Raw genomic sequence first — 21,683 nt, forward strand, 5'->3', positions numbered from 1 at the left:
CTGTCTATGTTGAAATGATCAACGATGGACATTAATATCCTAACCGTGTTCAACTTGAGTGTGCTAAGAGTACTGAGATATCCTTGTTTGATAAATAATGAAAGCCTTCCAAACTAAGGCACCAGGTCTTGGTTGGTTACTTTTCACAAAACACTGACTTTGTTGTCTATAATGTGACCAGATTACATTAGCCCTCAATTGCTGGAATCTCACCTTGATGATTCTCCCATAGAATACCTTCCACGTTGAGGCACACCTATATCAAACGCCATGGGTCGTTTCGCCGGGGTCAACTGCCCTCTTGATATCTGACCGTTTGGTGGAGGATCAGACCGAATGTTGACCACTGCTCCAAGCCTCAGATGGTCGATTGTGTTCTCAGCTTCAGCATACTTGGCCAGTAACTCATCGTACTCTATCTGAAGCTGATGGTTCACATTGGTCGCTTGCCTCCTGGTCTTCCTCTCTTCCGTTAGCCTGGAGCTTAGCTCCTCCTTGGAGCGAGGAGTATCAGACTCCGCCTCCGTGTCAGTCATGTGCGCCAGATTTAAGGCCGGAATTCTGGAAGACGTTCTGGCTCGAAACGCTACGGCCTCGCCTTTGGTTTGTGCATCGTCGCCCTCGGAATTCATGGAAGTATCTCCGTAGGGAACGAAAGCTGATTCAACCGTTCTCTCTCCGGATGGAGAGGAAACTCTCCCTTTCATTGCGGTGTCTCTCGAGCTCCTCCTCGAGGGAGGTTTCTTGAACTTTCTGCCATTCACTGCGACAGGTTTGAACCGTCCGAGACTCACGCTGCTCTCGCTATGCCTTCTGTCGCCTGCGTCACTTCCAAATTCCTGTACATTGAGGGCAGCCTCTTGGATAGCTTCCTTCAGACCGGCGGGTATCACCGTCTCGCCGAATTCGCTCTGTTCGTCCGTGGCGTCGTCGTCGTCATCAAATGCTCGCTCTAGATGTGAGGGCGGTTGCTCCTGACTCAGAGACACCATATTTTCGGACTTTATGGAATCGTCCATGATGTCCTCGTAACGATCTCTCCTACCAGGGGAGTTCTTGATATTATTGTTAGAGTTTGTGTTACTTCCGACGGATCGGTCGGAGAGGCAAGATTTTTCGTGCATCCCTGACGAACCCGCCCTAGGAGTCTCCTCCATGTATTTCATCATGATGATTTCCGATGATGGATCTTGGTCCTCGTCTGGCGGGGCACCGTCCGACAGAGATATGCCCCTTACTTCCTCTGCATCCTCCTCCTCCCGTAAATCGTCCCCAGAAACGATCCCATTATGTCCTCGGTACTCGTACTCTGATCCACTCTGTTCTTCCATCGAACTACGAAACGAGTTATCACGTAAATTGTCTGACTCATTTCCGCTCCTATTTGACTTTCCTCTCCTGCCGGCAGAACCCCCGGAGGAGGATTCGGTCCTTCCCTGGCTGTCCACCGATCTGGTTCTGCAAATTTCCGATTTGTAACTCACGTCAGGGTCAAATTCGTCGTCGTCGGCAAATCCGTTTTGAGAGTGCAAGATTTTCTCCATCCGCTCAAACTCTTGTAACGATTTCCTCGGCCTTTGGAGATGCTTTCTACGTCGTCCATTTTCCAGCTTTGGCGTCTTCGAGGAGGAGCTTTCCGATCGGTCTAGGAAGTCGTTTTCTTCTTCATCCTCGTCGACGCCCTCGGTCATGAAGAACGATCCGTTCTGATCCATGTCACTGTGCATGATCTTGTGGAGTTTAATCGTTTATACGAGTAACCTGCAAGATACAAGAGAGCACAACTGTCCAAATTAAAGCAACTTTTTGTGATGAAGTTGATCACTTGGAGTTCCCCAAGCAGATAAAATATGTGAGTTGTGTTGTTCAATATTTAAAGATATGAGAAGCAAGCTGAAATATCCGAATATGATGGAAAACAATAAAGTTTTGCAATTTTCACAAATACTTGCTTCTTTTTTTCTTCTTTTTTTATACAATGCAGCATCAAGCTTCAGTTTGAAACTAGTTTGGGATTTATACTTGAAATTTGCCATGGGTAAAAAATATAAACACAGAATAAAAAATGTTGCATACAGTAAGATGAATACTTAACCACTTGAGCAAACATGACCACACTCAAGTAAGGGAAAAGTAGTTTTCAGAACTTTTCAGAAGTATGAATAACAATGAGACAACATTGTTATTATGGTGATAACCTATAAAAACATTCTTACTAAATACTGTACTACCACAATAGCTGCTACAAGAATTCAAAAGCTTTTTATTCATGATATATTATACCTAATATTAGAACATCTTCCATTGTGCTTGAATTGTATTTTTATTTTTTTTCATTGCTACAGCCTACATCTGTGCACTTAAAGACCTGAATTAAAGTCCAATAACTCTGATGAAAGGAATACAAAACACAACTCTGTGAATTAATGAACCTGTAGTTACTTTGGAAAAGTAGGTACAAGTACAAAACACTTTCTATTATACTTTGAGATTGCATATATAATACAACTGTTACATGTAGTTACGAACCACAGGTGTATATGAGGGGCAAAATTAAACCAAAAATTTGTTAGACTTTGCACGAAGAAATCACATTTTTCCTTTTCGGGCTTACCTGTTCCATGAAGAGATGAAGATGCTGTACTGCCGAGACAGATTCCTGAACAGTTTCATCGTTCACCTAACGATGAGTTTTGACATCACACGAATTTGTTCATCTGCAATATTAAGAAAAGCAAAAACCAACTCAAAACCTTCATCAAAGAAATCTTTATGTGTACAAGGGGATCAACAGATTTCAGTATTTTACTGGTGGAGGGAACGAATGGATAGAGGTACGGTGCTCCTAACTTAAACACATGTGCTTTCACATGGAAGAATATTCAAGACGATGGTACCTATCACACATCCAAAGACAAAAAGGTGATAAAATTCACAAAACTTAAACTGGTTTGGGAATTTTTTTTTTCCATGAGCAATAATACTCAGTACTTACCTGTCTCCCGTCTATTTATGCACTCTCCTCATTTACCTTCAACCAACTGACATATATATATACATGTCAGTTGGTTGAAGGTAAATGAGGAGAGTGCATATATATATATATATATATATATATATATATATATATATATATATATATATATATATATATATATATATATATATATATATATATATATATATATATATATATATATATATATATATATATATATTAGTGTTTGCACGGGTTATCCGGGTACCCGCCCGACGTGATACTACCCGGTTCCTAATTTATTACCCGAATCCTATACGCAAAGTGTGATTTAAAAAAAAAAAAAAAAAAAAAAATTGACAAACCGACGGTTAGGCAGATTTCCCACTGACTTAGTGTGGTGTTAGGCTAAAATGTGTTCGAAGATAACAGCAATTACGAAAATACCCGCCCGACGTGATACTACCCGGTTCCTAATTTATTACCCGAATCCTACGCAAAGTGTGATTTAAAAAAAAAAAAAAAAAAATTGCAAACCGATGGTTAGGCAGATTTCCCATTGACTTAGTGTGTTGTAAGGCTACCATGTGGTCGAAGATAACAGCAATAACGAAAATTTTCCATGGATATCTTATAACTGTGTCACAATTTCAGCTAATAAACAGATAGCTAGGCTAGATTACCCCCATTGACTTAGTGTGATGTTAGGCAACCATGTGGTCGAACGTAACAGCAATAACGAAAGTATTCCATGGATGTCTTATAACTGCGTCACAACTTCAGCAAATAAACAGATGGTTAGGCTAAGCTAGATTTCTCAATGACTTAGTGTGGTGTTAGGCTACCATGTGGAAGAAATAATTATTTACTCATTCGTTTATTTCATAGAAGGAAAGGCTGACAAGGAATTTTACGAGATTTTTATGGATTATAGACGGGATAACTAAAAAATAGAAATCGCAAGTGGCTTTTTACTAATCGTTCATTCCAAATGCGATCACTTTGCGCGAATCGCGCAATATCGCGGCAAATGCGAACCCTGGGCCTGCATAATAGATAGTATAGTAGTAGTAACAACTAAATTGGATATTTATATGGTTTGATCCAATAGACGTGCACGAGCAAGCATAATCAGCGGCGGCAGTGCGATGTTAGTAGTAATGCTAATTATAATTAAATAATTAATTTATTAACAAGTTAATGAAAGAAACAAAAGCAAATAAATATTATTGAGGAGGGTTTTATACCTTATCTTACACCTACGTATTTGAACATGAAAACATTGTCAGTAGAGAATATATTGCATTTATTACAGCATCCAATATGTAATTTCTTGAAAATCGTAATACACGAGGGTAAACAATTTTTTTCGGGTACCCGGATACCCGACGGGTAACGGCCCTCGGGTACCCGGTTCCCGATTTTTGGACCCGTGTAAACACTAATATATATATATATATATATATATATATATATATATATATATATATATATATACATTTAAGCACGCCCCCCCCAATGCCACATTCCGTAGGGGCATTGAGTGGGCAGAGTCTCAGATGCGGGATTGGAGACACGGTGCTAAAATTAACAGGTAAATAAGAAAACTGCATTTAATCCACTGGAAACAGGTAAGAGGGAGGGAAATAAAATTTTAACTTTGCATCATGCTAACCAACTAGTGTTATGATCCGATTTAATTGGCTACTGCTCTTTGTTTACATTTAATAATAATAATGAACTTTTGTAATGCGCCGTATCTGACAAAAAGACGCTCATGGCGGCATTTAAACAACAGTAGTAAATGGCAAAGCAAATGACAGACAAAGAATAAGATGACAAAAGGTAAAAGTCAATTAACAGTCATTGAGTAACTAGAAACAGATGAGTTTTCAGAGTAGATTTGAAGGGCACGAGAGAAGGAGAGAGTTAAGTTGGATTCCGGGAAGTTGCTCTAAAGATGTGGGGCAAAAGAAGAGTTTCCCCGAGATCTGTTAGAAGGTGAGAAGAGGTTTATTCCGAGGGCGCAATTCACAAGTGCACTTAGAGATCTAAACATTTCTGTTTCAACCCTAAGCAAGGTTTTGAGAGTTAAATTAAACACTGTGTTTACACATTTAAGTCGAATCCCGAGTGCAGGATCTATCCCCCGCTCAGGGCTTTACGAGCAGTCAAGAAAACTAAATACCGTAAGCAATTAGTCCGCTTGTTCTGGAAAACAGTCTAAGTTCCAAGCTAAAACACTGCATCGAGTTGAACCTGATTTTCCCGAGGTAATTTAATAGCGAGAACAAAATATGTGACTTCTTGGAACCGGTTCAAGTGCATCATCCTCTTCCTAAACCTTCAAAGATCCTTCATACTTTACAAAGCAGAATAATAGTTGACTCATCTAGATCTACCTGCAAACTGCTATCAAATATTAAAACCATATATGAGTTTGCTGGTATCTTCAAAATATTTCAACTGTTGTTCAAATAATATCAAACAAATATTCGCTAGTACCTGTATAAGCAAACAGGAAACTTCACAGTAATATTGAAAGCTCTTGTTTACTAAATCACAGTACAGAAACGGATTAGTACGTTCTGCATACAGTACTACTTTATTCATTTTTTTTTTAACTTTTTTTTTAAAATTTATATTTTAGGAACTTAAAACAACTGGTGCAATATTTGCAAATAACATAGATCCAAAACCTTTGCCAATGTTATGGATGGAATTCACAGAGATAAAGTCCCATCAAAAATAGTGTGAGAGTTAGTATTTGGTGAGGTATGCATGATTGATTTAAGTTGGGATACCGCTACCATATAACCGAAAAAAAATAATTGGGTGGTGCAATATTAGTCTGAATATGCAAATTAGGTGTTCGTTATGGACGGAATCAGAAAAATGATCAATTCCCACCAATCTTCATAGTGGGTCAAAACTCTGTGAAGTGTTCAGGATTTCAAAGTTTAAGGTACTTTACATCACAGGCCTGGTACCTAAGCTTTATCATACTCCCACTCATAATCTTCAATGTACCTCCATTAACCCACTACCCCAAACCAAAATTCTGTGTTATGGACGGAATGTACAACGTTATGGACGGAAGGTTTCGTCCTGATTTAGGATCAACTCTTGAATTGTGAAGTGTGTGTTATAAGTTAATACTTATGGCCAATATGTGTAATAATATCAAATAAAATTGAATTTATTACAAGAAGGGAAAGAGCTAGACCTGAAATAGGAATTGTTATGGACGGAAGGTTATGGATGGAAAGTATTGAATTAGCCTAAAATGAATTGCTATAGCACATGAAAAGTTTCACTCTTGCTGAAGGTACTCATCAGGTGGCTTTCAGCACTATAAGCAGAGGCTGTCAGTACTTTTCCCATTTGTTTTTTCCACTTTTGTGGCTTCACCTCCTTCAAACAATGCCAATGAAATCAAAAATTCACCAGTCTGCAAAACTTGTATGAAAGAAAACAACACATGCTAATATTTTTTATTTTTTAATTCAAAACACTTTCAGCTGTTACAAGATGAACCTTATTGTTCATAAAAAAAATTAAACCTTGGACCTGTACATGGACAGCAATAGCCCTCTTTAAAACATTTTATAAAGGTCATGAACGAGAACATCAGTAAACTTTCAACACTTTAACATTACCACAAAAACTGTGGACATGGGAGACCTGTGTGGTTGAACAGTCATGAAAATTTGAAATAGACTTTCAATCTTAACAAAATACATCGATTCATGTTTGTCAAAATTGTCACCATCACGGCTCACAATCTCTTTGAAACTTGTCCCTAATATATTCAACCACCTTTGTTGCAATTCCCACTTTGCTACTTGAAATTGGGAGGACAGGCTGTTCTAGTTTCCCCATGATCATTCCTAGTGGTATCCAAGATTTGTCTTCAGGTGATGGCCAGAAGAAAGTATTGGTAGGGCCCTTAGGGTGTAGGAAGGATACATAGACATCATTATTGTCAACTGATATTTGGTCCACCTTTTCCAACCACCAGTCTCCTTCATACACAAAAACCACATTGCATGAGGATGACAACTTGTATTAGGGTCATTCCGAGTCAAATCACGGATGGATGTTGCTGCACCCTCTCCAAAAATTCCCAAATGTTTTGTATGATTAGACCATCATGAAATAAGCATATTCTGAAAATTTCAGTTGCATTGCTTTACAATTGGCTGATTTATCATACTTTGAAATTCCGCAATTTGTCGCCACCATGGCATTTTGGCATTTTCTTGACTTTTGAGGTCTCATTTCTCAGCAATTAAACATTCTACTACCTTTCTATTACAGATGCCTATAGAGTCTATCCCATAGAATAGGAAAATAAAAAATTAGGCTACAAAAATATTGTCTTGTGGAGTTAGGTCAACTTAAAAGTGTCAAAATATTCGATTTTTGTACTTTTCACTAAAAAATGTGCTACTTTTAGTGATGAATTGCTCCTAAACCATTGCTTCAGGGTACTTGATTCTTTCAGAGGTTATTATGTCTGGTACAACCATTATAAAATAATGATTACAATGCTTTCCTATGATATGTTTGCAAGTTGTGCAACTCTAAAGTTGCTATTTCATGCTGCGATTCAGCATGATTCAGCATGAGGCATGAGTTTTGATGCCAAATTTTTACCAAAGCAACCATGTTAGAGCTGTCAGGGATTTATACTTAAATTTTAAGTATCAAGTTCTTACACCTAAACAAATTTCAGGGTTCTAGCTGTTCTCAATAATAATTTATGAAGTTGTTAAGCTGCTCCAATGTACAAAAGAGGTCATCTTTGACGGCCAATAACTCAAAACGCGTCATGGTGAAAAAATCTGTTAATTTTTTCTGGAAGAGATATAGTACCACCCTGTTTGTACAAAAAAAATTTCAGGAGGGTGTTTGCCTTATTTTGAAATGAAATATCCTCAAGGTTTTTGATTTTTACAATAATTTCTTCTATTCTTTTTTTTTTAATTTAGGGAAAACATCACCTGAAAGCCTAGAAAAATACTGTAATGTACATGTAAAAAAAGGTTTTCCATCCTAAATAACATTCATTCACATTTGATGTCTTTGATTTAACTTATTAAAAAACATTCCGCATAGTTTCTCCAAAGATAGTAATTTCCATCCATAACATTCACATTCCGTCCATAACGTTTTCCTAATTCCATCCATAACACAGATGTTTCACTGAACCCCAGTTTATCTATGTGCAAGAATCTGGTAATTTTTCACTTCATCCTTAATGGCATTGATAACCTTCAGAAGATTACATGCAAATTTTATCACTGAAGTAAACTTTAAAATTGCCAGGAGATTAATGAGATCAGGTAGCGTTATGGACGGAAATAATGATTTTCTTCTCGATTAGCATCTTAATTAGGGATGCCCTACTTAATTTTTCCAAACACTATTTTGGAGAGATCAGTACCATACACAATTATTCAGGTGCAGATTCCTGTGAATTCCATCATTCCTTGCAGTTCAGTGGCACAAATTGCTGTTTCCGTCCATAACGCTGGCTTAAGTGCATTGTCGATATAATTAAGCAGTACTCGTTAACAAAGAAACATACAAATTTAATTTTTTTGCCAAGCAAGCTTAAATTATTCTTCTTTTGGACAAAAGTATCAAAATTGATAACTATGATCATCTAAATTTTAGCCCTGAGGTTGACAGGTTTTGGATCTGACCCCACTATCACATTTCGTTAGTTGTTATTCAATGTTAACGGGGGTTCAGTGCACTTTTGAGTATGCTTGCTGAAACATAACAATTTTATTTTGAAATCTTTCAAACTTAAGTGTGCCATTATGTTTTACAGAACAATACAATTGGAAAAATACTGCTATTAAGAAATTTCCAGCCACGACTGTCTTCTTTAGCATACATGCCATTGCATGTACAGTAAGGCTTGTCAAACCTTGTAGTACTTAAAACCAGTCAACCCTTTCGTGACATGAAAACAACCAAAATGTGTATTCAATACAGTCCGCAGCACTGTTCCGTGTGTCTTAAACAAGCCTTCAACTACCAAACGAAAGCAAAAATACAGCTCCAGGAACTCCATAAATGTTGCAATGAGGTTGTCAGTCTCGCTACAACAACGATCCATCACATGTGTGTTAATGAGGGTTTACTACTGTACGTTAGGTATTGTATGCTGAGGTGCAGTCTATTACATTGGGGAGAAGAATAAAGCTCTCTATCTATCTAGGTTAGTAGGATGAACATTATTATGATACAGTCAAGGCACTACTGCCTTATGGGCTTCATGGTTGGTTAATAAAGGGAGATGAAATCCCTTGGTTAATAAAGGGAGATGAAATCCCTTGGTTAATGAAGGGAGGTAAAACCCAAAAAAAGCTACATGTAGGACTGTATGTACAGCATTAATAGTACGGACATCTGTTGTATGATATAATGTATAAATAATACAGTGGTTGTTTCAGTCAGTTTCAGAAAAGCAAGTTATTGTTTTTCGTCTGATATTTGCAATACTATGGTGACATACAGTAATGATATTGTCAACATTTACTGGGTAATTTGAAAAATAAGTAAATTCTTGGTTCGGTGAGATGTGTAGTTTTGGAAATTGTTATAACAGAGACACAGGTAAGAGAGGGAGGGGGGGGAGATGAAATTCTAAATTTCTAACACACAGAGAGGAAGCACAAAGGCATGCCGCACGGTTCCAACTTTCAAAACAATGCCCTTGAACATCTGATGACAACTAATTTGTTTGTGTATTTCATTGATAATTTTACATGCAACTTAGGGTCTTGCCTACTGCACAGTAGGCTCAGTTGATCTACTGTTAGGGTATTTTCGGCCGCTGAATAATCTCGTGTTGAGGTTGTCCTTGAAAAGACACATTTAAATATGGATAAAATAAACTGAATTTAGTGAGTTATTACACATGGACCACAAAACCCAAACAAACTAATGAGATCTTTTCTTGGTTGAAAAAATTGATTTTCAAGATTACTTAAAAATTAAAATACATTATTTAAAGTGCTAATGCACTGCAGAGAATCTGTAGTGTAGTGCAACACACACTACACACGTGTCCCCAATATTGCAACATGTACATCAAAACTAATTACACACAATCTGGGACCTCTAACACGTGGGTACAGACTAAGACTGTACAATAAGGCATATATCAATTTCCCACAAGCCAAAAAATTTCTACCTACAGTGGGACAAGCGAAGACACCTAGACGAATGCATCCGATCTCGCACACAATAATTATAGGTGACTCAATGCACATCTGGGTGCTATCATGCTCAAATGAACAAGTATAATGAATTTGCCCCAATGGGTAAATAATGCCTTTGACACCCTCCAAAAGTAAGATTTTTTTCTATAAGTGGTGACAAAACTTGTTGTAAAAATAGAGTGATCTTTTCATAAGTTTGGGATCATTGAGAATGCATGTACATTGAAAGTATATATTTATAAACTACATAGTTCTCCATCCATCCCCCTCCCCAAACCCACCCAAACCTCATTGGTTGTGTATGTCAGTCTTGCAAGATATTCTCTAGTGAATGCATTAGTTATTGCAACCATCAATTTTCCTGTCAAAGAGAAAAGGTTGCATTAAAACATGCTGGTAGGAGATTTCTATTCTATAGTTACTTTCATGTCAAGCCATTTCAGAAACTTTAGAAAGGATACATATCAATATTTTAATTTTCTCCAAAATGACTTCACTTTCAAAGTTCAAAGACAAATGAATGTGCATTGCAGAGATATATAAGTACTAGAAACTAGTTAAATAAATAGAATAAATTTAAAAAAAAAGATATAATATTTTTTTAAATATTTAAAAATAAATCAATAAAATAAATATTCTGTCAAAATAATCACCTAGGTGATTAACAATTAAAATCAATCAATTAAGTCATTTAGACAACAAAAAGTTAACAACTAGAGTATTAATCTCCAGTTTTCTACTTTCCTTCTTACCAGCTTTTTGGAAGGCATAATGTTTGTAAATATTTAAAGTACTCTTTACTGTATTTTCATCTTTGTCCAACCTTTGAGTAAGAAAGAGGCAAGTCACAATAGGAGGGAAACTCCATTTCACTTTCACTGTGTGTTTTAAGATACTTAGGCCACTTCCTGCATTACATCTACACTAAAATCAAATTACATACAACATACATATCTGTATAGAGTTACATTCTATTCTTCCTGGGATTGACAGATAGTTGACCTCCAGCCTCTGCTGCTTTGACCTTACAGATTACAAGGTCAGTGTTTGACCCTGATTTTGTTGAGGTTTTGTCTAGCTAGGGGAGGCAGTTGCATGACAGGACCCCGTACTAAATGTCTAGCTCACAATGAGATACTAACTTTCTGAACTGTCTGTACTCTGTTGTGAAGTCAAACTATAAAGCTTGAGTTACAGTACAACGCAGTAGTAAATAGTTACACTATGAAACATCAAACAAACACCAGTTACCAAGGCAACATAATCCTTCTAATAACCAATTCTTGGTGGGGGAGATGATGATGATGCCATAGTACAATGATAGCAATGCAGATTGTCTTACAGACCTGCCTGATAACATGCAGTTAATAGTTGCACATAAAACAGTTAACACAGAAAAATGTTTTCAAAACAGAAACTAATCCAGATACTTGACTGCATGTGGTATTCTGTTCTACCAACAGTATGGCTTACACTGCACACATTGTTACCTGAAGATCAATTTCTTTACTTGTTCCTTTGATTGCAATTAACTTGTTTTGTTTTGCGCCTACAGCAGCTACTCTCTTTTTATCTGATTTGGTGCTATATAAATCCACTGTATTATTATTAATAGTTTTATTATCGTTTTTGTTATCATTATCGTTATATCATTATTATTATGTGATCCTTTCCTCTTACAGTAATGTGCAATAAGCCTACCAGCATACAATGTGTACGGGTATACACATAATCGGCAGACTGAAAAAACATTCTTTATCGCTACATTAGAGTGACCTTTTGTTCAGAACCCTGCTAATACAATGCTATCACAATGTCTTACTTTTTGATCAATAACTGCAAACATGTGATTTTTGATCTTACACTATACAGTTTGGATAACATTCCTGCAAGTCAGCGATGCAATGCACAACACTTCATTTTAACGTTCTTGCATTGAAAGAAAACAATTTATCCAATGTTCCTCACTTTATAATGGTGCCTAGTAAACCCCACTGGAGAGAGCCCCACTGGAGAGAGTTTTTGTCCAACTGAGATCATGGAATTATATCCCTAGCATCTTTACGCAGCAGCGTCCGGCCGGTTGTACCGATCGAAAGAGAAACTTGTATGGAGACAGTTGCTATGTACAGCATACAGTACTGTCAAGCTACAGCATGCATCGGGTGATTATCTTGTGTTACCTTGACCAATACATGTAATATTTGCACATAATCTCATGCACCTCTCATTCAAAGAGATAGATCTATGTAGGGTTTGCCCGGTTTGGTCTCAATCATCCAGATGCTATGACATTTTTTTTTAAACTTTTAATCCAATATGGAAGATTATGCGTCACACATCATGTTGCTTCATTCGCAAACCTTTTACAATTTTCAATGAAATCATCCATGTCGTGATTTTTGGGAGACTAAAAATAGTAGATCGTTTTTTCCTTTTCCTTTTTTTTTTGTCAGATTAAGATTTGAATTCTTTCCTGTAAAGGGTCATTTATTTATAATATCACCTGACTAGCAAATTGAACATAAAAGGCAACCATCCGTTAACCACTGTACTCCACATCCTACTATGCTACACAGACGTTTCATGCAACATTAATACCCTTTTCGCAGCCTACCACAGTGATATGTAATAAAGGATTGACAGAAAAGATTTGGAAGACCAGAATATTGATCGCAATCCCCACCAGTCTGGTTCCCAGCTTTTATTAAAGGAGGCTATTGCATTGTTCTGATAAAAAGCTTTCATAAGAGGGGGGATCTATCAGGAATATTAACTGAGAGTAACTACTCTTATTGTGTTGAACAAACAATGAGTGTAAATACACACCTGCTGTGGGTACTAAATGACATTATAAGGCATAATACACTCACTACCAGTAAAAGCTGGACAGAGAATCCAGGTGAAACAAACACAGTTAAATGCTAATTGAACATCCTCAATTGAAAGAACCTAATTACTGAATACCATGACAACGGTATTTTCATGGTTTAGTGTGGATGTCAAGCATCCCATGTTTTGTATTTTGAATAAAAAAAATAAAATGGTGTACATTTTACAGTGTGTCATAACTAAATCTTGGTAATTCCTTCTTTCTGTTTTCTTTATATGTGGGTACATGGTGGGGGGGGGGGTGGGAATGGTTATGAATGACACTTACAGTAGAGCAGGGCATTAATACAAAGCTACTGTTATACCTAAGAAACATCAAGAACTGACAAAGAAGACATGTCTCAACACATTACCTACACATCTTTAAAAGATCTTTAAATCAAAGATAGAAAGATAAGCACTGATTTGAAGTGTAAGCTCTAGGTAGATATATGTCCTCCTGTCGTCTGACGACACCCTCGCCAAATTGGAAAATATATTAAACAAGTTGTCCTGTAGTAATAATAATAATAATAATAAATGAGACTTATATAGCGCCAATCAGTAAAGTCACTGCTCAAAGCGCTTTACAAAGAAAGCAGATTAATTTACAAGAGAACAAGTGAAAAGATGGGTCTTAAGTAGACTTTTGAATGTAGAAATTTTAGAGCAAGTTCGAATGTGATCTGATAACTTGTTCCAGAGATAAGAGCCAGAGTATTTGAAGCTTCTGTACAGTTGATATGGTATGAAAACCAGTTGGTGAGCAACAAACAAAGCCCTAATCGTTATATTTAAAATTGCAGATATGAAAAAATAACAAATCCACAAGGAAAAAAGGTGCTTAATAGACACTTTGAGCAGTAGAATGGAGATGCTGTCATTAATCGGTAGTGCCCAGTCATAGAGGGGAGTAGTCTTAAAAGGCTACCAGTTCACTCCAGGCACGTTACAGCGAGCGTGCTGAGGTTGTGAGGAGACAGGTAAGCCAGGAAGCAAAGTAAACTGCCGAGTTATCCGATTATTTTGTCAGATTTTCAGGCCAAACACACTTCACCGGAGTCTAAATGCCTTCCCAAGATCAAATTTGCAGATTGGGACTATGTTATATGAGCAAATTAATTTACTACTCTTGAGGGGGAAGAGCAATTCAAGGCCAAAATTAAAGACAGTATATTTAGTCGCTTTAAAACATCAACAAACAGAATCTAGATGGATATTTGATTATATCATAGAGCTCATAAACAGTAAACATTGATCACCTAAAAACATAAATCCTGTGGTAATAAATTCAATTTAAAAGTGACAGGAAATGGCCAACTTAATTACAACCCAAAAAGGAAGTTCCTTAATGCAGCAATGCCAGCCAAACGAGCTGTTTAAAGAAGCTTTCTGTGTTGAGTTAAAATGGTACTGTATATTTATATCCATTGGTCACTTAGTGATTGACACTTGGAATGCATTTACAACAATGTACTTCAGTAGCTAATGAATAAAGTTTCCATTTATATGAACCACCAAAAAAGCCAGAAATAGTTAATATTTACCAGTTTCAACATTTGCACAAGATCTTTATTGATCTACAGGAAGTTCAGGAACATATGAGAGTCAATATTTTCAAAATCAAATTTCAGCATTTAACACTTCCTTAATTATTGTTTATTCAGCAAAAAATTATCTATGGAACTGTTTTAGTTGGACTATTTACAAATTTCTATGGAAAAAAAACTTAGTCAAATTGTTATGTACAGTCAACCAAATTAATTCAATAAGCTGCTTTAAAAGCTAGATGTGTTTTTCAGCACATAATACAGTGATAACCTTTGTAAGCAATGAATCCAGGGTATCAAACAATGCATTCTTGTTTTTCTAACAGTAGGCAGGATGCAGAAGCTACAACATCTTAGGCAATGACTGATATGGCAGCACATTAGTTCTAGATTATCAATCACATGTATTCATTTATCAAACAACATTTTAAACATTCAAACCTAACCCTGTACTATCCCGACACATCAGGATCATACGTTGTCCAGAAATATTTGGAAAAATCTGGAAATAAGTTCCAGATAATAAATTTTCAATGCACATGTAGTATTTCTATTTCATACTGTACATGTATAGTATTTTACATTGAGAAGTACAGTGAAGTTAAGTTAAGGTCACACTGTAGCTTTTTGGCTGTTGGATACTAAACAATGGGTGCTTTGTTGATTTCTGATTACAAAACCATATTGATCTTTTCATGGAATTTTAAGTACCAGATTGCAATGGTAATACAATACATGCTGTTATATAGTTATGTGTAGTGCTTATACAATTCTGAATAGTTAAATTTCTGGCTCAGTTTTTTCCAGAATCCAGATACAACGGTCTGACATCAGGATAAATTTCCAGGTTTTACAGCACGGTACAATTTAATGAGGTGTGACACATTTCTTTACGATCAAAAGTTTTCTAAAATTGTATTGATTAAAATAATTGGGCAGTTGACAGCCCATCCTCACTACTCAACTGACATCGACAAACACTAGAGGAAAAACAATGTTTATAGTATAGTACATGTGAAGCTTTTTTTCAATTTGCTACACTTTTTCAATCAAAACGTTAGAAGATTCTGTGAAACCTGTGACAACTTCTATTTTACGGCATCGATACAAAGCTGGTTACCATAACAGAGAATCGTCGTTATCCACTTCATTTGCTCTCAAAATTTGCTCTCAAAAGTGTGTAGGACCCGGGGTGGGGCTGGGGGGCCAGCCCCCAGTGAAAAATATGGGGGGGGGCGGAAGTATCATTCCGCCCCCCCACTTCGCAAGTCAGAAAACCCCTTTTTCATTCTTAATAAATGATAACAACATTTTGGCAGAAAGGAGCACCAAATTGCATCTAAGGCCAGGTGAAAATGCAAAATTATTTACAAAATGGAGTGGGTGTTGAAGTGTGCTATATTGCACCAAACTGCATCTGAGGCCACCTGGAAATGCAAAAAATTCACAGAGGGGGACACCCCCTCCCCTTAGACCCCTCCCCCAGGCCAGCCATCAGTCTGAAGCCCCCCACTCAAAAGTACCTTCCTATGCCACTGACTAATTGAAAGAAAACGCAAAATTTTAAAAAATGTGAAATTTTTCCACTTCAACCAACTGGAGATTTGAAACAGTCTCTTATATTCTTGTAATTCATGGACCAATGTTAATGGAGTACACAGTAATTCTCATTTACCTCTACAGAATAGTCGATATTGACAAAATTTTACAATTCGTCCAGTCTCAATTTCATCGAAATTGAAAACTAACAAATGCCTCCACACACTTCCATATTTGCAAGTGCATCAGGAAAATACAAGCTTGTGTCTAGATAAAACTGAAGAGAAAGAGTAGGTAAAATCTACTGCAGAGTAGAATCCCGTTAAAGAAAAAAAGCTTACTGTTATGAACACCGAGAACTTACAAATTTCATGATTGACATTTCATGGTGGAACTCATTAAATTCAAAACTGTTCTTATATCATAGACAAAAGGACGTGAACCGAAATTAATGAAAAATATGTGTCTGCTCTAATTCCTGTACGTTTCATTTTACAAATTATGATACCCATGATCGCTATTATCCACGTGTTGTGGAAAATTCTCTTCCTGGGATCCCTATGTGAGGCAAATACTACTTCCTTGTTTTAATAGGGATCAGCATTTTGCTGCCAGTAAATTTTTCAATATGCATGTAGTACTGTATGTATGCATAGCGGTATCGGGAGGCATAGATGTAATTAAGTCTGCAGTGCGGCAATTTTTGTCATTGACCACTTTGCTAGTTTTGATTGGCTACAAGGTCTACCAGCCTCATGTGGGTCTGCTCTTGGTGAGGTCCTAGGAACATCGTCTCAAAGGGGACTAGAATGGCTACTTGTTAAACCATTCTTCATGGCTTTAAATGAAGCTATACGTTTTGTATATTATACGGCAACTGCCAACTATCCTCTTAAGCTAATTCTATACCTAATACTGTTAATTAAGTACTATATAAGTGACTGTTGGTATATACAGTACTAGCAACAATTTTAGTTAATTGATCATTTATTTGATGATATTTGAATTGGCAAAGCCCATAACAATGTAACTTGTGCAAACTACTAGTCACAATTTTTAAATTCAAATAATGAAGTACAGTACATACTACATAGTACATTCATATTTTTATTTCTTAAATTATTTTGTTTTTGAAATATGTCTGGTCAATTAAACATTGAGAATGAATCAAAAACATTATTTACTTGGATATGAAGATTCACATTAATGAAAAAGACAGAAGAGTGTTTTAGTACAATTGTTAAATTTGCAGTCTTATGTTGAATACAGTAATGCTCTGTAGGTTTGTTAAAATTGCAGCAAAAAAACAGAAAGTTGCTTTAGGTAAATTTAGTGTGTCTTAAATTGTCAGTTTTTAATTTATACTAAAAGGAACAAAGAAAGTTCTGTACAGTATATATTTGCTTTTGGACTTCCTTGCCCATCACTTTAAAACTTCCTCACAAAATCATAAAACCTGATTTAGACTTTGGGAGAAACATACAAGAATCAAAAGAATATGGTGCATTATCTACACATTTCTTTAGTTTCAAGGTTAGCAATGTTTAAATTCCATTTCATATTGGGAATGTCATTTTTCTCTGCTAACAACGATATTTAGAAAGTGAGAGACATTAAATGGTCATTTTTTCCTCAAGTACAACATAGGATATGAGATCTGGTTCAATTTTGTTTGTTCTTGTGTATCATGCATTCACACCAAGCATAGTTTATAGTGTCTATGCTTACTAAATGTTTACTTTAGATAGAGTAAATGTGGATCTGGACCTTTAAAGGGATACTGTATCTCTTTAACTATGCATTGTAGTCACAAGTTGTAATACAATACCAAATCTACCGGTAAAGATTTAGCAGTGCATTCTATACATACAGTATGACAAACAAAGTCTGTATACATGTGTTTGTACAGTCACAGTGGTGTACGCACTGTACGGTAACTTCACACACTGTAGCATATATATGTAACTGCACTGATGGACATTGTAGTTGCCGTGTTTGAAAATCAAATTGTCACCACTTTTTTTTAAATGCAATTTCAATCCATACAGTCTTCATGACACCAGCTCTGATCTTCATATGCCAGAAGGAAACATCAAGGTGGTAATCTGAGGCACTTTCTTAAATTATTTCATGAATGTACCAGAATGACACTGTAAAATACATGCACAAAGTAAGGGAACTTTTTTTCTTTGATTTTGACTGTCTTGATTCAACATATATCATTTTGGTAGAATCTGATCAAAGAAATGGTGAAATCACATAATTGTAGGCTGAAACTAAGCCACAGGGCAAATCAAAGACCACATCATTACCTTTGACCTTTCAAAGAACAATTGTAGCATTAGCATCACAAAGTTAACGTATACCATCTGGTCATACTCACAAATATATAGCTAGGACAGAAAGACACCTGAAGTGCTTCAAACATGCATGCACTTCATGTTCATTATATGTACAAAACATTTTAAGAGTACTTTAATGAGCATTTTAAAATTTCCCGTAGGTACAGCATACATCTAATAGGAATAGACTTTATGGGGCTCTCCTCTCTTGGAATGTGGAACAAGATATAATGTATTAAATATTGCATTAAATATACAGGTACTGTAGTATCTGTACCTGTACCTGTAAAAGATCTCAGCAGTTCTTTAATAATATGCAATACACTGCCTCTTCATATGCTAAATCAATGTCAAGAACAAAAATAAACAATAATGTTGTTTGCTAACATTTTTTAGATCAACAGGTGCTTGTTGAATCAGTATAATATTATAGCTTCTGATACCAGTCAAATATTTACATGTTGATCTAAAGACAGATTAGAACTGTCAAGCTATATTTTAATCAGGTACACGGATCAGTCGACTCTTAATAGAACTTGTGCTGAGAAGATTGCATAGAAAGAGCACATGTCGAAGAGTACAAGCGAAGAGGGATATTGCAAGAGCTTTTGGCAAAGAGCAAATCTGGGGTTAATAAAATTTGTATAGCAACAAATGTGCTTCTTCTGCTACTATTAGGCCTACGTTAATTAATTCACTCACTGAAGGATGTAAGATACCATGGAAGGCTACGTCTCAATCTCACCATCCTAAAAGCTAAAAGGGTTACGATGAGATTTAATTCAGGTTTACAAAATTTTCTATGGTTTTGGCAACATGTAATTTAGCCTTGTGACTTATTCAGTATTTCCAATGGTAGGAGTACTAGCCTAAACATGGTCATTGTTTCAAATTGCATAAAGTTTGATTAAGCATTCATAACTATACATAACAATGGGTTGTGAAGGAATGGAATTATTTACTTGAGTGGTATGTGTCAATAGACTTAGCAATGTAACTTTTAGGCAAGTATTTTGAGAACAGCAACTGGGCATCATGTTACTATGTTTCCTTCTCTTCATACAGCTATAGACTGCAAAGCCACCAGAGAGATGTAGCGTAGCATTTGGATGGGCTTATGCACAATCGACTATTATCTCCACTCCGCATCCGAGCATCCACGTTCTCACCTTAACGTCTTGGACTTAGCTTTCTGCACTCCTTATATGAGCATCCGTGCATCCACTTCAGAATATTAGACTTAGATTCTTTTAATATATGCATGAACAAGCAATTCCAACATCACAATACTGGGTCATTCTCGAATTAAAGTTTCCTGTATACTCAGATTTCCCACTCTGCATCCAAGCATCCACTCCAGCATCATAGTCTTGGACTTTGCCTAGATTCATATAATTTTGATAACTTGGAATGTGATGGCAACAGGGGTGTATACAGTGAGCACAATAATATTAACTGGGCATTCGCGCATCCGGATGTTAGCATAGGCCATGTGGCCCTGCATTCTATAGTTACTCCCCTTTTTCTGCCATTTTATTGATGGGGGCTGTTTGTCCCACTTGATTATTTTCTTCCCTACTAGTGTAATTATTAACCTCATCACAGGTGACAGAAATCTGACATGTCACATACATGAAATATATTCTTTTAGGGGCCAAAGTTGGGCTGTTACTGTTACTGTCAAAGACTGGCACTAGTATCAGTGATGGCCACACAGTAATATGCGAATATACATATTATTACTGTGTGGCCATCATCGAAATCGGGAGCGCCTTCGGTGTAAAAAAGCCTTGCCAAGGTTTTAAAATCTAACTGTTACTAATTTAGTCCTATTGTGTTTGACGTTACTCGTTACCTGGCCTAACTAGTATAACTGGAGACTGGCTCTAACCCAGTCAGTAGTATGCTAATATTACTTTTAAGTACTACTTATACTAGTGTAATATGTTTGTTAAGTGTTACTACTGTTAGTGTTACTGTGAGTTTGACTAGGACTGGGTACGAGAAAAGGTGTTCATATATTTTCGTGCACTTTGGAAGTACACACAAAATTAGCATAAGTAACCTTGCAATCGTAACCACTTCATTAATAAAACTTAAAGTTAGATGCGACCGCTTAAAGAAACTTGAAAAAGGTTTGATTGGCTACTGGACGTGATCGATATCTAATGACAATCTAAAGTAGGCCTAGGCCTCAAGTTACGTCTTCACCATAGCAGAAGGAATGGGAACTTGAAGTCGAAGACATCAATGTTGTAGAAGACTTACCGATTTACGAACAATCTTATATCAATGTAAATCCAAGCGCTTATATGGAATAGATACGATTTTCAAGGCAAAATATGTAAAGTAAATAGTCCAATCAGAATATCTGAGTGACTTCTTCAGTGCTTGCTGTACAATTCGTTACTCTTACTACTCTGATCACAATGTTTGTTTCACTGCACTGTACACTGTTTACCGTATATTGCAACATGCGCAAACACACCGTACACCAACACAGTAGAAACAACATGTAGATGCGAATGCAGTTATTGTGCTGGGGCACTTCAAAATTGTTGCTACGATGGAGCGCCATTGTAGACATGCGCCAACGTCATCGCATCTGCGTTGTTCGAAGTCGAATGCGTGGGAGATCTTGAGGAGTTTAAAGTGAATCACTGCTAGAGTTTATAAGATGTCATATCATCTCGAGCATTGGCGTAGGAAGATACTTTTGAGTGGGGGGGCTGAAGACTGAGGGCCGGCCTGGGGGAGGGGTCTAAGGGGAGGGGTGTCCCCCTCCCCTTTGGAATTTTTTTGCATTTCCAGGTGGCCTCAGATGCAATTTGGTGCAATATAGCACACTTCAACTCCCACTCCATTTTGTAAAGAATTTTGCATTTTCACCTGGCCTTAAATGCAATTTGGTGCTCCAAATGAGATTTTTTTCTCATTTGGAAATGAAAAAGGGGTTTTCTGACATGCGGAGCGGGGGGGCGGAATGATACTTCCGCCCCCCATATTTTTCACTGGGGGGGCTGGCGCCCCCCCCCAGCCCCCCGGTTCCTACGCCCTTGATCTCGAGTGTATAACCTAGGCATGGCGTGGAAGTAAACCGGCAGAATGACTCCGGGTGACACATCTTGCTCCAGTCCGGAACGTATAAACAAAGTTGGGTCAA

The 21,683-nt window shown here is 36.8% G+C and overlaps 1 protein-coding gene across 1 annotated transcript in view; it reads right to left on the reverse strand.

Annotated features, from left to right (window-relative positions):
• The window catches only part of LOC139963541 (uncharacterized), a 40,025-nt gene extending 19,014 nt beyond the window's left edge, over positions 1-21,011 (reverse strand). Inside the window, exons 1-3 of the mRNA XM_071964391.1 lie at positions 20,789-21,011; positions 2,615-2,717; positions 214-1,761 (exon numbers count right to left, since the gene is read on the reverse strand). Coding sequence (XP_071820492.1) covers positions 214-1,727 — 1,514 coding nt within the window. The 5' untranslated portion in view covers positions 1,728-1,761; positions 2,615-2,717; positions 20,789-21,011. The remainder of the gene's footprint in view (positions 1-213; positions 1,762-2,614; positions 2,718-20,788) is intronic.
• Positions 21,012-21,683: the final 672 nt, after the last annotated feature.

The sequence above is a fragment of the Apostichopus japonicus genome, chromosome 22 (genome assembly GCF_037975245.1).
Source record: "Apostichopus japonicus isolate 1M-3 chromosome 22, ASM3797524v1, whole genome shotgun sequence".
NCBI lineage: Eukaryota > Metazoa > Echinodermata > Holothuroidea > Aspidochirotida > Stichopodidae > Apostichopus > Apostichopus japonicus.